At 44.8% G+C, this 18,066-nt stretch overlaps 3 protein-coding genes across 3 annotated transcripts; all 3 read left to right on the top strand.

Moving 5' to 3' along the window:
* The first annotated feature begins 986 nt into the window (after positions 1-986).
* On the top strand, positions 987-10,898 carry LOC139460650 (transmembrane protease serine 3-like). Its single transcript, XM_071242121.1, has 7 exons — positions 987-1,050; positions 1,931-2,098; positions 4,249-4,322; positions 6,073-6,161; positions 8,112-8,374; positions 9,375-9,514; positions 10,737-10,898. Exons 1-7 carry the CDS (start codon positions 987-989, stop codon positions 10,896-10,898), a joined length of 960 nt encoding a protein of 319 aa, XP_071098222.1.
* A 4,891-nt stretch (positions 10,899-15,789) lies between these two features.
* On the top strand, positions 15,790-16,149 carry LOC139460328 (pre-mRNA cleavage complex 2 protein Pcf11-like). The gene has a single exon (XM_071241820.1). The coding sequence runs from the start codon at positions 15,790-15,792 to the stop codon at positions 16,147-16,149; it is 360 nt and encodes a 119-aa protein (XP_071097921.1).
* Positions 16,150-16,317: 168 nt separating this feature from the next.
* Positions 16,318-16,677, top strand: LOC139460329 (pre-mRNA cleavage complex 2 protein Pcf11-like). Its single transcript, XM_071241821.1, has one exon. The coding sequence runs from the start codon at positions 16,318-16,320 to the stop codon at positions 16,675-16,677; it is 360 nt and encodes a 119-aa protein (XP_071097922.1).
* The last annotated feature ends 1,389 nt before the right edge of the window (positions 16,678-18,066 follow it).

Consider the following 18,066-nt stretch of genomic DNA (forward strand, 5'->3'; position numbering starts at 1 on the left):
CCTCAACCTTCCAATACTCATCCCTGTCATAGCTTTTAACTAGTCCATCATGTTTACCAGCAGTTTTAATGCAGTACATATCCAAAATTTGCTACCCCATCAACGCACATGCCAATTAAGTACAATAACAGCAATATTTTGAGACCACCCCCAACTCGGTGACATTTGCACCTGGGAGAATGCACGGGGTGTGTAAGGTCGTCACCTCGGGACAGGTGTCAGTTGATTACCTCAGGTTACAGTCAATTTCATACATGCATGACAACGCAAGAATATTGTCTAAGTTTATCATCATTTTACCTGTAAACGTACATTTTAAGTGTAATCACAATGTCAGTTAGGACAGACTAGATACGTTCAATTCGCGTTATTTTGATATATGCTCTTTTTATAGTCCTTAACTAAATGAAGCAAGAAAGTTATTTTCTAACATTTCCGAGCTTTTTGTACAAGCTTTTGTTTGTTGTTTAACGCCGCACTCAACAATATTCCAGCTATACGAAGGCGGTCTGTTCATAATCGAGTCTGGACCAGACAATCCGGTGATTGACATCATGCGCATCGATCTACGCAATTGGGATACGATGACATGCGTCAACCAAGTCAGCGAGCCCGACCACCCGATCCCGTTAGACGCCTCTTACGACAAGCATGGTCTCCTTTGGTACAAAGAGTGAGTAAGTGAGTGAGCAATATCACGGCGGGGGACACTAGAAATGGGCTTCACACATTGTACCCATTTTGGGAATCGAACCCGGACGTGACGAGCTAACGCTTTAACCACTAGGCTACCCGACCGCCCCTTTGGTACAAAGAGCCACACACACACAGATAATCAGTGATAGGGGTTCGTATAGGAGAGGTTTTACGGTAGATGAGTTATCTTACACTTGCTTATCGCCGACCTGTTGGATCCAGTGTCAGGTATTCCATACACTCGCTTGTCTTGTCTTATCTTGCCCAATGTTCAGTTTGCCGAGTTCATTATGTCGACTTTAAAAATCTTCCTCAGTGCTTGCCTGGTCCACATGTCCCTTGGCCAAACTACAGGTGACGTATTTGCGTATACTGTTAGTGCAAGTCATGGAAGTTGGAAGAGATAGTCATCAAAGCCAAGACCCACCATTCTTGGGTTCAAATCCTAGATAAGCTGTGAGGACCGTAAACATGTTCCTCGGTGCCACCAATGTGGCTAACGTTCACGGTTCCCGTTTCGTTAATGGGTCTTATAGGTGAGGTGAAATAAGGTTAAACGTCGCGTCCAAGATTATTGCACTTATATAGCGACGTGCATGTGTCTGGCTGCTTGAACTAGTCCGGACTGATGCCGATTTATAGTGCTAGCTCACTGAGATACCATGCCGCAGTTTAACATGAATACCACACTCAGACACAGTATACTGACTCCGAGCCGACCAGTCCTTGTTTTAGCCCCTTAATGCCGAGCGCAAGACAGGGTAACAACAAGTACGATCTTTGGTCGTCTTTTGGTATGACGCGGTCGGGGATCGAACCCCGGACCTTCCGCTCTCCGGGCGGACGCTCTTCCATTAGACCACGGAGGCGGTTAATGGGTCTTATAACTTCATTTAGCTGACACTTTCTATGAAACATTGTTCACAACGTTCAACCATACTGAGATAGCGTCTAATCCATCTTCTTTGGGGCTTTTGGGTAGCCGAGTGGTTAAAGCGTTCGCTCGTCAAGCCCGGGTTCGATTCCCCACATGGATACAACGTGTGAAGCCTATTTCTGGTCTCTCCTGCTGTGTCATATCAACAGTGTTAAATTAACTCACTCGCTCACTCTTCTGGGTCACATAAAATTCTAACTGAAAAATATAAATACATGTGTTACATGTCATTATGAAATTATTTAAAATCTAGCAGTAGTCTCCATTTCTGTATAACCCCTGATCCGGTTGTTTCAGAATGTGAGTCTCAATATGGCGGCCACTGCCGTGGTCTGTTCGGGGCGTCGTGTAACCCCGGGGAACTCCAGACTCTTAGTCACTGCGGTTTCCTCAACTTCTGTTGTTACCCGGACCCCAGCACTGCGCATGTCACACATGCACCCGGACATGTCTCGCACGGGAATGGTAAGGAGCTAATTTTACATCCGGGTACTCTGGGTCGACGGTCGGAGACACAGAGTATTGAAGATTGCGGACTCCGTAGATTTGCAAAAACATATCCGGTGTTTTTGAAGAGTGAGTGAGTTGTGTTTAACGCCGCTTTTAACAGTATTCCAGTTATATCACCGCTTGTCAGCTTGATGTGGGAGGAAATCCCGAAGTGATGCAGGTCTCAGACGTTTACCACTTCGGTGAAACCCACGAGCACGGGTATGGTGCTGACAAACATAGAAATATCATCGGGACGAACCGGGATTCAAACCCACAATCATCATCGCGAATTACCACGCCTTCGACGGCTGGGCCACCCGTACCTCCTGTTGTTTTAAGATGTCCATGCAAATTATTATCCGTCATTCTTCCACAATCAATATGATATGGAATAAGCAAATGCCAGTGAGACCTCGCCACAACCAAATGTAAACATTGGATATCCACACGGACTAGTAGAAAGGTTATATAGTAAACGCCTTCTGAAGATTTTCAATTTGTTTTTTAACAAAAAAAATGTCACAAAAAGTTACACCTACTGTACTTAACCTAATAGAGAAGTATTAGTATATAAAAATCTGACGCCTGATTTCAAGATTATATTTCAAACAACATTGGTTAAGTTACGCAAACCTAGTGGCACTGTTCTTCTTTTGAAGATATCTCTTATCAGCTTAAAAACGTATAACGACTGTTTTTTATATTGCTGCACGCATGCCGTAATCCACTGATCGCCTCAGTCGGCCAAACTCGGCCCTTTCAGTAACCACAAATGAAGAAATTAAGTTTGTTAGTTTGTTTATTTGTAATTGTTTAACGCCGCAGTCAGCAATATTCCAACTATATGACGGCGGTCTGTAAATAATCGAGTCTGGAACAGACAATCTAGTGATTGATATCATGAGCATCGATCCACTCAATTGGGATTCGATGACATGCATCAACCAAGTCAGCGAGCTTGACCACCCGATCCCGTTAGTCGCCTCTTACGACAAGCATAGTCGCCTTTTACGAATTTGGGAAATGAAGCACCTTGTCCCTTCGCCTAAACACGCTTTTTCGCAGAACGTGTACCATATCATTATGTTAAAGTGTTTCCAATGAATAAGGTGCACACTTGACTTGTCTTTGCATGTGTTTTTTTTACACCGGCGGGGCAGGATTCGCTCACCTTTTCGCGAACACATGGTTCCATCAGTAATAGATAGTAATTCATAAGCACATACTTGAGATATAGTCGAAATCGTGGATCGGACTCTGCTTTTAGAAGAGATGTAGTAAAAGATTGTGTCACTTTTATTGCAGCCCATTTAGCCCGGTAACCATGGAAACCACCATGTGACATCCACAATCACCGTGTACATGTAGTGGCTGTTCATATGTATACATTGGGGACTGACGGGATTTCACTGGTTTGTCAATAATGATGTATACTTGAAACGCATCGGCTAAATTCAATGACGTGAATCGTGAACCGCCATCTTGGATTCACTGTCTTGAGACCGCCTCCATGGTCTAATGGTAGAGCGTACGACCGGACAGCGGACGGTCGGAGGTTCGAACCCCGGCCGCGTCATACCAAAAGATAGTAGGTGTTGTGACCCTGCCTGGCGCTCGGATTTAAGTGCAATGAAATTGAACGCGACGTTACACCTCACCTCTGTGATCGGCCCTGATCGCCGAACCAGGGTACCCGGATGCAAGTTGTGCTTAGTGACATATAGAGTGAGTGAGTTGGGTTTAACGCCGCTTTTAACAGTATTCCAGTTATATCACGACAAAAATACCCCCCCCCCCCCCTCCTTCGGTGCCACAGCCAAGAGTGAGTAACTGTTTCAGGTGATGGGACTACAACACATCGTCGTTCAGCGCATCCAACATTTTCACAAGGGCAAATAGTACTTTTTCCTAGATTTATCGGAAAACATTTCTTTTTAATCCCATCCCTGTCACCCATAGCCTCTGCAAACCATCTTGTCATTGAAGAAGATTGTTTTTTCACTCGAGTGATATTTTCAGATAAATGTAGTATTTCAGCACTGCATCTGTGAAAACAGCCATTTCCCTGATTTGACAAACAACCCATCACTATGACGCTGATTAATTCTACTCTCTTCGTGCAGGCCAGTGTGGTGGGTCCAACCCAGCTAGGATTGTCGGCGGCACCCTGGCCGTAGCGGGGGAGTTTCCCTGGCAGGTATGTCTACGTGGTCATAGTGAGTGAGTGAGTGAGTGAGTGAGTGAGTGAGTGAGTGAGTTATTGAGTGAGTGAGTGAGTGAGTGAGTGAGTGGGTGGGTGAGTGAGTGAGTGAGTGAGTGAGTGAGTGAGTGAGTGAGTGAGTGAATGGGTGGGTGGGTGGGTGAGTGAGTGAGTGAGTGAGTGAGTGGGTGGGTGGGTGTATGAGTGAGTGAGTGAGTGAGTGAGTGGGTGAGTGAGTGAGTGAGTGGGTGAGTGAGTGAGTGAGTGAGTGAGTGAGTGAGTGGGTGAGTGAGTGAGTGGGTGAATGGGTGGGTGGGTGCGTGAGTGAGTGAGTGAGTGAGTGGGTGAGTGAGTGAGTGAGTGAGTGAGTGAGTGAGTGAGTGAGTGAGTGGGTGGGTGAGTGAGTGAGTGGGTGAGTGAGTGAGTGAGTGAGTGAGTGAGTGAGTGGGTGAGTGAGTGAGTGAGTGAGTGAGTGGGTGAGTGAGTGGGTGGGTGGGTGGGTGGGTGGGTGAGTGAGTGAGTGAGTGAGTGAGTGAGTGAGTGAGTGAGTGGGTAAGTGAGTGAGTGAGTGAGTGAGTGAGTGAGTGAGTGAGTGGGTGAGTGAGTGAGTGAGTGAGTGAGTGAGTGAGTGAGTGAGTGGGTGGGTGGGTTGGTGAGTGAGTGAGTAAGTAAGTGGGTGAGTGAGTGAGTGAGTGAGTGAGTGAGTGAGTGAGTGAGTGGGTGAGTGGGTGGGTGGGTGAGTGAGTGAGTGAGTGAGTGAGTGAGTGGGTGAGTGAGTGAGTGAGTGAGTGAGTGAGTGAGTGGATTGGTGGGTGGGTGGGATGGTGAGTGAGTGAGTGAGTGAGTGAGTGAGTGAGTGAGTGTGTGAGTGAATGAGTGAGCGACTTGTAAGATTTGTTTTGTTTTTTGTTTTTTTACAGTTAAACTCAGCAATATTCCAGCTATATGACGGTGGTTAGTAAATAATCCGGGTCTGGACCAGACAATCCAGTGATTGACATCATGAGCATCGATCTACGCAATTTTGATACGATGACATGCATCAACCAAGTCAGCGAGTCTGACCACCCGATCCCGTTAGTCGCCTCTTACGACAAGCATGGGTTGCTGAAGACCTATTCTAACCCGGATCTTCACAGGTGTATATATGTTACATGGTATTACATGCTGCAATTGTTAGGGACATTATCTTGAACAAAAGGGAAATAATTGAAATACCTTGTTTTCGAATATTTATAACCTCTTACGTCAGGCATGGGTTGCTGAAGTCCTATTGTCTACTCGGGTCTCCTTCTATGTCCACGTGGCTATAGGACCCGTAAAGATCCGGGGTGGAACCCGTGCTTGCCGTAAAAGGCGACTATGCTTGCCGTAAAAGGCGACTGTGCTTGACGTAAAAGGCGACTATGCTTGACGTAAAAGGCGACTATGCTTGACGTAAAAGGCGACTATGCTTGACATAAAAGGCGACTATGCTTGTCGTAAGAGGCGACTAGGGATCGGGTGGTCAGACTCGCTGACTTGGTTGATGCATGTCATCGTATCAAAATTGCGTAGATCGATGCTCATGATGTCAATCACTGGATTGTCTGGTCCAGACCCGGATTATTTACTAACCACCGTCATATAGCTGGCATATTGCTGAGCTCGGCGTTAAACAAACAAACAAACAAACAGTATGTGATATGACATGGTGATAAGTTCGACTTCGGATGGAATAACAGTTGATGTTATTTGTTGTACACAGGTATCGATGCGTTACCATGGAGACCACTTGTGTGGGGGTACCCTGATAGACAACCAGTGGGTCGTCACGGCAGCACATTGTTTTGAAGAGTAAGTTTGGATTTCAAATGGCTTAGCACTTTGACAACTGAATCTCAATAATTTAAACAAAATAGAGATTGTTTTGGGGAGGTCGTGAGTGGAATTACCTCAGAAATTTAGGGGTAGATTAAGGCCCAGGAAGACATGCTCTTATGAAAAAGGAGCAACTGGCACTTGGTGAAATATTTTAATAAACAAAATAAAACCATACCATATTTCCAAAGTTTGGTTATTTGTAACCAAGTTCAGGTGAGTTGGGGTTAACGCAGCTATTAGCACGATGCCTGCTATATCGGCGGTAGACAATAGAAAGGGGTGTATCTCACTCACCCACCCACCCACTCACTCACCCACTCACTCACTCACTCACTCACTCACTCACTCACTCACTCACTCAAACACCCACCCACCCACTCACTCACTCACTCACTCACTCAACCACCCACCCACCCACCCACCCACCCACCCACTCACTCACTCACTCACTCACTCACTCAAACACCCACCCTACCACTCACTCACTCACTCACCCACTTACTCACGCATACACTCATTCAATCACTGGAAGAGCTTCAGATTACTTGTAATAAATACTGCCGTGGATGGAATTTTATTATCTCTGTAGTGGCAAATACCCGAGTACATAAAATCATATGTTGCACGTGTGTCATAAACCCTATAAAGATTTTCATTGGTCAGGTAAACGCCCTTGACCTCTGAGACCTCATCGGAATGCGGAACTACTTTTGTCATTCATAAATGTGCACTTCGAAATTCTACCGAACATAACGATCTCGTTAGAACGAGATGATCTTTTCCTTTCAAATGCAATTATAATCTAGGACAACATGGCTGCTTCTATACCCATTAACAGCCTCGTTAAAATTGATGGCTAGTTAAAAGGAAGAGCTATTAACATCATTCAGACACTGAATAGATTTGATGTTTTTTGTGGTATAAACTGATGAGGGTATCCGACTCGTTCCAAGATGCAGGCTACAGTTGGTTGGTTGGTTGTTTTACGCCGCACTCAGCAATATTCCAGCTATATGACGGCGGTCTGTAAATAATCGAGTCTGGACCAGACAATCCACTGATTGATATCATGAGCATCGATCCACGCAGTTGGGATCGATGATATGCATCAACCAAGTCAGCGAGCCTGACCACCCGATCCCGTTAGTCGCCTCTTCCGACAAACATAGTCACCTTTTACGGCAAGCATGGGTTGCTGAAGACCTATTCTACCCCGGATCTTCACGGGTCCAATTACAATGGGAGGCATAAGGTTGTCTTAATAGCAATCTCATTAAAATCAAATCTTAGTTCTGGCTATCGCTTAACAAAGATCTGAGGACATCCCATTACGGGTCACGTCAGAACGAAATTTCATCCGACCAATCAGAGCGACGCTTACCAGATCATGAAAGTGACAGTCGGAATGTGTTTTCTAATCATGCAACCTCGAAAACGTCAATACGGGGTTTTCCGAACGAATGATTCGTCAAAATTATCGTCTATCACTCTCTTCAGTGGGATAAACATTTGAACGGAGGAGGCGTTGCACAGTATGTGGGAAGAATTGCTATACAATCACAACCATATATTAGACATTCCGGAATGTTCGTTTGTTCAGTTTTCAAAATTTTAATCGAGAACTGTGTCAACATATTTTTCAAGCGTAATCTGAAATGGAAGTCGCCAGGTTGAAATGAGTGCCGTACAGCTCGAGAAAGCTGCTTTCTAATTGGCTGATGTCGTCTTCTAGTTGGTCATTTCAGTGGTCGGTCAAAGTTCGCGAAAGGTCGTTCTGACGTGACCCGTAATGGGATGTCCTCAGATCTTTGTTAAGCGGCAGCAAGAACTCAGATCTGATTTTAATGAGATTGTCCTAATAGAGACGAATAATGATTACTTAGTCGGAGGCTTCCGTGACCACTGACCTCTGATCTGTTACAGCACCTACAGGAGCGGCTGGACGATGGTTGTCGGAGCTGTTGACAGTAACCATGTCCAGAGCAGTCACATATATAAAGTCTCCCACATCTTGTCCCACGCCGACTACGACTCCAAGACGAACGCTCACGACATTGCGATGGCGAAACTTTCTAAGCCTGTGGATCTCTCTGCTCGATTTGTGGGATCGGCTTGTTTGCCGTCGAAGGGGGAGAACTTTGACAACGTTGTATGTACCGTGACTGGATGGGGGGCAACGAAGTTCGGTACGTCGTTAACAATTATAAAAGAATGTAAAAATACATCTATTACTCAACCATTTTCTGCGGGATAAAAAAACAACTTTGAATAATGCCAAATCAGTTGAAGCCAACTAATCGTTTACACTTAATTCCCTAATATGAACAGCTGCAGTGCATGAGTCACGTGACGCGTTGGAGATGACACACAAAACATTATCCTCCAAGTCTCCTGGTCAATGGGACCAATTCCGTTAGAAAAGCCTGATGGTGCCACTTTGGGAGCATATATCATTTTATTTCTTTGAATTCTCGTTATTTTCATTATTTGTTTATTTTTTCGAAATTTCGAGTTTCTTCCCGTTACCTCGGTGATATTTTCGCAATTTCGATTATTTTCTCGTTATTTCAATTCTATTTTAAAAATTCGAAATTTAGATCATCTTTTTCTCGTTACTTCGAGTAATTTCATGTTATTTCAAGTATATTTAAACAAATCGAAATTTCGAAAACAATAATGGAAGTACCGGAGAAAAAATAAATAATCGAGTCTGGACCAGACAATCCAGTAATTGATATCATGAGCATCGATCTACGCAATTGGAATACGATGACATGCATCAACCAAGTCAGCGAGCCTGACCACCTGTTCCCGTTGGTCGCCTCTTACGACAAGCATAGTCACCTAGTTACTACAAGCATGGGTTGCTGAAGACCTATTCTACATGTACCCCGATCTTCAGGGGTCTCCACGCAATTGGAATACGATGACATGCATCAATCAAGTCAGCGAGCCTGACTATCTGATCCCGTTAGTCGCCTCTCACGACAAGCATGGGTTGCAGAAGACCTATTCTACCCCGGATCTTAACAGGTTTGTGGTGCCAATCGCATGTATTCTTTTTGTAATCTTTCTTTGCCTGTTATATTCGACGTATGGTATGCGCGTAAGTGGTGCTTAATTTCGGCCATATTGTCTTCACAAGCTATTCAGTTTGTAGATTATATTAACGTTGTTTTGTAATAGATGGACAAGGTACTCGAATGCTGGAGAAGGTAAACGTCCCGGTCATCACCAACAGTATGTGTAGCTACTACCTCGGCAACGTCATCTTCGACCACAACATCTGCGCTGGGCTGACAGCAGGAGGGAAGGATGCTTGTCAGGTGATCACTAGTTACCGAGTTCATGTCACGCAGCTTTTAACATGTTTTAGTTAAAGCGTGGGTGAGTGAGTTTGGTTTTACGCTGCGTTTAGCAATATTCCAGCAATATCACGGCGGGGGACACCAGAAATGGGCTTCACACATTAACCCATGTCGGGAATCGAACCCGGATCTTCGGCGTGACGAGAGAACGCTTTAACCATTAGGCTACCCGACTGCCGCCTTTAGGTAAAGCACAGCTTGTCCGTTTAATGTGGGAGGAAAGGTCAAAGTCTTGAATGTTTACCAATTTGACCAAACATAACTGTAGATTGTGTATATTCTGAATGTGTCGTCACATAAGCCCGAAAGGTATGATGTCACGCCACTCATGACGCTCTCTGGCTGATAATGCTGTTAATTGTATTATGCTTCAAACCAAGCTTGCCGTAAAAGGCGAGGTGAGTTGAAATTGGGTTTAACGTCGCGTCCAAGATTATTGCACTTATATAGCGATATAGCGTTATTGCACTAACGCCGAGCCGACCAGTCCTTGTTTAATGCCGAGCGCCAGACAGGATAACAACGAGTACTGTCTTTTGGTATGACGCTGCCGGGGATCGAACCCCGGACCTTCGGCTCTCCGGGCGGACGCTCTACCTCTAGACCACGGAGGCGGTCTGTCGTAAGAGGCGACTAACGGGATCGGGTGGTCAGACTCGCTGACTTGGTTGATACATGTCCTCGTATCTCAATTACCTGGAACGATGCTCATGATGTCAATCACTGGATTATCTGGTCCAGACACGATTATTTACAGACCGCCGTCATATAGCTGGAATATTGCTGAGTGCGGCGTAAAACAACAAACAAACAGAACTAAAATTTGTGGTCCCTTTTTTCATGTAAATGTATGTTACTATTAAAAACAACGTTTTGCAAAAGATATTAACAATCAAAACCTTCTGATTACAATATGAATGACAAATTGAATTTGGAAAACGCGCGACACCTCCTTCCAACTCTCACGGGGGCGGTCGGGTAGCCTAGTGGTTAAAGCGTTCGCTCGTCGCGCCGAAGACCCGGGTTCGATTCCCGACATGGGTACAATATGTGAAGCCCATTTCTGGTGTTCCCCGCCGTGATATTGCTGGAATATTGCTAAAAGCGGCGTAAAACCATACTCACTCACTCACTCCAACTCTCACGGAGGGACTTTTTCACGTATAACCTCTCATTTCAGGGAGACTCCGGCGGCCCCCTGGTGTGTAAAACTGGTAGTGTGTGGAAACTGGCGGGTATTGTTTCCTGGGGGTACGGATGTGGGGACAAAGCGACACCCGGTGTCTACACGCGAGTGTCCTCATTTCTAAGCTGGATTGAAGGTGTCAAGGCTAAATACTAACATCAATGCAACATTTGTACGCTTTCCGTTTTTATACAATGTCTTTGTGATTAAAGTGTCACCTAGACTGACCTTGTAATTAGGTGATACATATGCTGTGAGAGCTAGGTTACCTGAAACGTTAACTGAATTAATTGAATCGCACAACGCGAGATTTTCAAATATTAATTTTAGCTTTTTTCTTTTCTTTTTTTTATTTTGTGATTCGTTGAATATTCCAGATATATGACGGCGGTCTGAAAAAAATCGAGTCTGGGCTCACCAGACAATCCAGTGATTAGCATACTTTTTCCTTCGTAACTGAATAGTCTTGCGGTTACACATCTACAATGTCTTCTCGATTAATTTGCGTCAGTGTACAATATGCACTGATAAGTTGCTTCGGACTGACTTTAAAAATGCCACCCATCAAAGCAGCCGAAATAGCAGAATTTATATGATGCTCATTAACACTTAGACTGAGAGTGCTCTACAAGGAAGAACCAGAAGTTGCCGGTCCTCAGGCGCCACGCTGTAATAGTAAGCGTATCCTGCCCCACCGGAGGCACCCGTCACAAACACATGCAAAGGCAAATAAAGCGACAAAACCCTTTCCATATCCAATAGAAATCTTTGCATGTCGAATGTACAATTCCGACTATATCATGAGCGTGTGTTTATGAATCACTATCAAATAGTTAATATGATACCTGGTGTTCGCGAAAAGGTGAGCGTATCGTCCCACCGGTCGCACCATCACAAACACATGCAAAGGCAAGTCACTTGTTCATCCGAAAGAATATGGGAACATATGGTACAAGTCAAAATAGGTAATTGCATCGGACATCATTTTTGTCTCTGATGTGTCAAATGTGGAAATGTCCTCCACATGTCCACCATGAACCTGTCTGAAAGCTTTACTGAGGCCTTGAATGCTGTAACCTGGATCAAACAAGTTCTAGTCACACGGAAACGGCACAAGCTATAACAAAGAATAGCACGTACATTACTCATGTCACCGATGCGTCAATCCCAGAAATACCCTTCAATTGTCTGCTATAAAACGCTTTAAAACCCTGATCAAACAACGTTTGAGCAACGGTCGTAAGGCGCTTTTATGCAAGGATAATTCTCTATTTTACCTCAAAAGTTGTGAAATGTAGACACAAAAGGTTGTAGCTGTTGGAATATTGCTCGACATAAACGTAATGTTGCCTATTGGAAAGTTGACGTGACCCCTCTTGTCATACAGTCTTGTGGTAAATTAGTTTTAACTCTGAATCTTCATGCATGTCTAGATATGACACAAATGAGGCGCTTTTACTCGACTCTTTCATTTCTCTGTCAGGTGCGTAAATCATTGGAGGGAAATGGCTACTTGATCATTATTGAACGATAAGAAAATTCGATATACCCGAAGCGAAAGTAAAACGTCTTGGCGAAATTCCTTTGTTTTGATGGTGCTAATTAAAGATTACAGTTACTCTGCATGGGTGGAATTGAAATTGTCACAGTCAATGTCGCGTGTTTCCCCCCTTAACGCCATGACACACACTCACACGACGTCTTGCAGAGTTCGTTTAACGTCGGAGTACGTCATACGATAGTCGGCGCCATTCTTCCATGTATTAAGACCTGTCTGCTTGAAGGAGGTTTGAGCTGTGTCCTATTCAGGTGTGTTTATAGAGCTGTTCATTTGGCGACAGGGGACACGGGTGGCCCAGTCGTCTAAGGCGCCGCCATTTCGCTGTCCCTTGGGCACGCCAGACACCTATGATTGTGGGTTCGAATCCCGGTTCGCCCGATTTATGTTTCTAGGTTTGTCAGCACCATACCCGTGCTCGTGAGTTTCACCGAAGTGGTAAACGTCTGAGACCTATATCATTACGGGATTTCCTCCCACATTAAGCTGACACGCCGCGATATAACTGGAACACGGCGTTAAACCAAACTCACTCACTCATTTGGCCACATGTCACGTGAGCAAGCTTGTCAAGGCAAGACGTTGACGTTATTGAGCTTCGGAATGTGACGGATGGTACGTGACGTATGTGATATTGTTGAGAGGGAGTGTGAGTGAGTGAGTGTAGTTTAACATCGCTTTTAACAGTATTCCTGTTCAATCACGGCTGTAGGGAGGGACGCACAAATGGACCTCGTCGATGTAACGTTGCGCTGTTAGTTAAACACAGCAAGCCTCTGCCTTATCCTGCCCACAAATTACACCCCAAATCATTACGCTGCCACCTCCAAATGGAACGGTCCCCTGGACACGATAACAAGCGTTAGGTCTTCCCGCCGACCATACTATCTGCACTGACAAGCTGGAACCTGCTGTCATCAGAAAGCATGACTCTGTGGCACTTCCTGATTTACCATCGTTGCACAGTAGTTGACGTCGATGTTGACATGTCATCGTGATCCCAGGGATAAATATAAACGCTCGGGTACCATGGTACTGTGGACACAGTGAAGCGGATGACAACATGAACGAGGGCATTTGATGCCGAAGACGCCAGTCATGACAGGATTCCTCAAATTAAATCAATAAGCAAATAACGATCATTGTAAAGTTTGTTAGTTTCTTTGGTGTTTGATGCCGCACTCAGCAATATTGCATGACGGCTGTCTGTCAACAATCGTGTCTGGGCCAGACAATCCAGTAATTGGCATCATGAGCATCGATCCACGCAATTGGGATACGATGACATCGATCAACCAAATCTTTCGACAAACATGGGTTATTGAAGATCTATTCTAACAGCAACCTATGTCTTGCCGTAAAAGGCGACTCTGCTTGCCGTAAAAGGCGACTATGCTTGTCGTAAGAGGCGACTAACGGGATCAGATTGTCAGGCTCGCTGACTTGGGTGATGCATGTCATCGATCCCAATTGTGTGGAGCGATGCTCATGATATTAATAACTGGATTGTCTGGTCCAGACTGGATTATTTACAGACCGCCGTTATATAGCTGGAATATTGCTGAGTGCGGCGTTAAACAACAAACCAACCATCCAACATCCCTATTCTACCCGGGTCTTCACGGTTCACCACAGGCTTATAGTCCGTCAACCATCATTTTAGCACCCGATTCTTCACAATTATATTCCATTAAACACACAATCCCAGAACGAAATGTTATTATTGAACATTAATCATTGACCTGACTAGAAATACCAGAACTACTGCCGGGCAAAATACCCATGTTTGATGCAGGCTAAAGGAAGTATACACTCATGTTTGGTGGTGGCTTAAGGAAGTAAACACACATGTTTGACGTTGGCTAAAGGAAGTAAACACAGGTGTTTGACGTTGGCTAAAGGAAGTATACACCCATGTTTGATGGTGGCTAAAGGAAGTATACGCCTATGTTTGACTGTGGCTAAAGGAAGTATACGCCTATGTTTGATGGTGGCTAAAGGAAGTAAACACCCATGTTTGACGTTGGCTAAAGGAAGTAAACACAGGTGTTTGACGTTGGCTAAAGGAAGTATACACCCATGTTTGACGGTGGCTAAAGGAAGTAAACACCCATGTTTGACGTTGGCTACAGGAAGTAAACACACGTGTTTGTCGTTGGCTACAGGAAGTATACACCCATGTTTGACGGTGGCTAAAGGAAGTATACGCCTATTTTTGACGGTGGCTAAAGGAAGTATACGCCTATGTTTGACGGTGGCTAAAGGAAGTATACACCCATGTTTGATGGTGGCTAAAGGAAGTATGCACCCATGTTTGACGGTGGCTAAAGGAAGTATACACCCATGTTTGACGGTGGCTAAAGGAAGTATACACCCATGTTTGACGGTGGCTAAAGGAAGTATACACCCATGTTTGACGGTGGCTAAAGGAAGTATACACCCATGTTTGATGGTGGACAAAGGATGTATACACCCATGTTTGACGGTGGCTAAAGGAAGTATACACCCATGTTTGACGGTGGCTAAAGGAAGTATACACCCATGTTTGACGGTGGCTAAAGGAAGTATACACCCATGTTTGATGGTGGACAAAGGATGTATACACCCATGTTTGACGGTGGCTAAAGGAAGTATACACCCATGTTTGATGGTGGACAAAGGATGTATACACCCATGTTTGACGGTGGCTAAAGGAAGTATACACCCATGTTTGACGGTGGCTAAAGGAAGTATACACCCATGTTTGACGGTGGCTAAAGGAAGTATACACCCATGTTTGATGGTGGACAAAGGATGTATACACCCATGTTTGACGGTGGCTAAAGGAAGTATACACCCATGTTTGATGGTGGACAAAGGATGTATACACCCATGTTTGACGGTGGCTAAAGGAAGTATACACCCATGTTTGACGGTGGCTAAAGGAAGTATACACCCATGTTTGACGGTGGCTAAAGGAAGTATACACCCATGTTTGATGGTGGCTAAAGGAAGTATACACCACATGTTTGACGGTGGACAAAGGAAGTATACACCCATGTTTGACGGTGGCTAAAGGAAGTATACACCCATGTTTGATGGTGGACAAAGGATGTATACACCCATGTTTGACGGTGGCTAAAGGAAGTATACACCCATGTTTGATGGTGGCTAAAGGAAGTATACACCCATGTTTGACGGTGGCTAAAGGAAGTATACACCCATGTTTGATGGTGGACAAAGGATGTATACACCCATGTTTGACGGTGGCTAAAGGAAGTATACACCCATGTTTGATGGTGGACAAAGGATGTATACACCACATGTTTGACGGTGGCTAAAGGAAGTATACACCCATGTTTGACGGTGGCTAAAGGAAGTATACACCCATGTTTGACGGTGGCTAAAGGAAGTATACACCCATGTTTGACGGTGGCTAAAGGAAGTATACACCCATGTTTGACGGTGGCTAAAGGAAGTATACACCACATGTTTGACGGTGGACAAAGGATGTATGCACCCATGTTTGACGGTGGACAAAGGATGTATGCACCCATGTTTGACGGTGGACAAAGGATGTATGCACCCATGTTTGACGGTGGACAAAGGATGTATGCACCCATGTTTGACGGTGGACAAAGGATGTATGCACCCATGTTTGACGGTGGACAAAGGATGTATGCACCCATGTTTGACGGTGGACAAAGGATGTATGCACCCATGTTTGACGGTGGACAAAGGATGTATGCACCCATGTTTGACGGTGGACAAAGGAAGTATACACCCATGTTTGACGGTGGACAAAGGATGTATGCACCCATGTTTGACGGTGGACAAAGGAAGTATGCACCCATGTTTGACGGTGGCTAAAGGATGTATGCACCCATGTTTGACGGTGGACAAAGGATGTATGCACCCATGTTTGACGGTGGACAAAGGATGTATGCACCCATGTTTGACGGTGGACAAAGGATGTATGCACCCATGTTTGACGGTGGACAAAGGAAGTATGCACCCATGTTTGATGGTGGCTAAAGGATGTATGCACCCATGTTTGACGGTGGACAAAGGATGTATGCACCCATGTTTGACGGTGGACAAAGGATGTATGCACCCATGTTTGACGGTGGACAAAGGATGTATGCACCCATGTTTGACGGTGGACAAAGGATGTATGCACCCATGTTTGACGGTGGACAAAGGATGTATGCACCCATGTTTGACGGTGGACAAAGGATGTATGCACCCATGTTTGACGGTGGACAAAGGATGTATGCACCCATGTTTGACGGTGGACAAAGGAAGTATACACCCATGTTTGACGGTGGACAAAGGATGTATGCACCCATGTTTGACGGTGGACAAAGGAAGTATACACCCATGTTTGATGGTGGCTAAAGGATGTATGCACCCATGTTTGACGGTGGACAAAGGAAGTATACACCCATGTTTGATGGTGGACAAAGGATGTATGCACCCATGTTTGACGGTGGCTAAAGGAAGTATACACCCATGTTTGACGGTGGCTAAAGGATGTATGCACCCATGTTTGACGGTGGCTAAAGGAAGTATGCACCCATGTTTGATGGTGGACAAAGGAAGTATACACCCATGTTTGACGGTGGCTAAAGGAAGTATACACCCATGTTTGACGGTGGCTAAAGGAAGTATACACCCATGTTTGATGGTGGCTAAAGGATGTATGCACCCATGTTTGACGGTGGCTAAAGGAAGTATACACCCATGTTTGATGGTGGCTAAAGGATGTATGCACCCATGTTTGACGGTGGCTAAAGGAAGTATACACCCATGTTTGATGGTGGCTAAAGGAAGTATGCACCCATGTTTGATGGTGGACAAAGGAAGTATACACCCATGTTTGACGGTGGCTAAAGGATGTATGCATGGCTAAAACAGAAGCAGACAGGAAATGGTTGTTCGATGGTGATACACTTCATACGGGTATCATAGTTGTGTTTTGGACCTTATGTTTGCAGCGTTCCAGCGGCTGATACCAGCCTTGTAACGTTTTGATAACGTTTGTAATTTTTAGGTCAAATCCAACTTTTAAATGTCATCTTTCTTTTGCTCGGCAGTTTATTTTTTCTTACTTCTCTCCATTATCCCGTTCTGAAAGCCATAATGTCATTGTGACGCTCTGACACTAGTTCCGGCACACACACACACACACACACACACACACACACACACACACACACACACACACACACACACACACACACACACACACACACTCACATATTGGTTTTATTATTAATTCAGTTATTTAAGAACGGGCTATATAATGAGTATCGGGGTGTCAAGCTCGGTGACTTTGTTTATTACGTGACATCGCATCCAGGCGGTATGAGGAGTTGTTTTGATGCTATCATCCTCCGGCTAACCTCGCGCATGCTGCATTATTTTCAGGGCGCCGTGATAAGGGTTGAACATTGCTGACTGAAGGGATAAGCAACAAACAAACAAATCTGATTCAAGCAGGTGTGGCTTTTAGCCAGGACTAGGTGATTACAGCGTCATTGATAAGATGGACACCGTTTGCTACGTAGTGTTTTGAAAAGAGGTAGGGCGTTACCTCAGATAAAACATTCTTCAAATAGACCAAGCAGCTGACAGAATGCCTACCAATGTGGTTTATCTTAGTCTGTAAAGCCTAAGTAAGCAATCTGGCACGGTATGGTCATGTTGCATATATCTTGGATATACATTTACACACGATATATCATTCATAGATCTGGGATAAACATTCATACCCGATATATCAAT

The sequence above is a fragment of the Haliotis cracherodii genome, unplaced genomic scaffold (genome assembly GCF_022045235.1).
Source record: "Haliotis cracherodii isolate W230 unplaced genomic scaffold, xgHalCrac1.p SCAF_14, whole genome shotgun sequence".
Classification (NCBI taxonomy): domain Eukaryota; kingdom Metazoa; phylum Mollusca; class Gastropoda; order Lepetellida; family Haliotidae; genus Haliotis; species Haliotis cracherodii.

Bases quoted from the DNA above. Each gene is read 5' to 3' on its own strand.
- LOC139460650 (XM_071242121.1), top strand. From the start codon at position 987: ATGTCGACTTTAAAAATCTTCCTCAGTGCTTGCCTGGTCCACATGTCC. The intron at 6,162-8,111 runs GTAAGTTTGGAT...GATCTGTTACAG, and splicing joins GCAGCACATTGTTTTGAAGA to CACCTACAGGAGCGGCTGGA. The intron at 9,515-10,736 runs GTGATCACTAGT...CTCTCATTTCAG, and splicing joins GAGGGAAGGATGCTTGTCAG to GGAGACTCCGGCGGCCCCCT.
- LOC139460329 (XM_071241821.1), top strand. From the start codon at position 16,318: ATGTATGCACCCATGTTTGACGGTGGACAAAGGATGTATGCACCCATG.
- LOC139460328 (XM_071241820.1), top strand. From the start codon at position 15,790: ATGTATGCACCCATGTTTGACGGTGGACAAAGGATGTATGCACCCATG.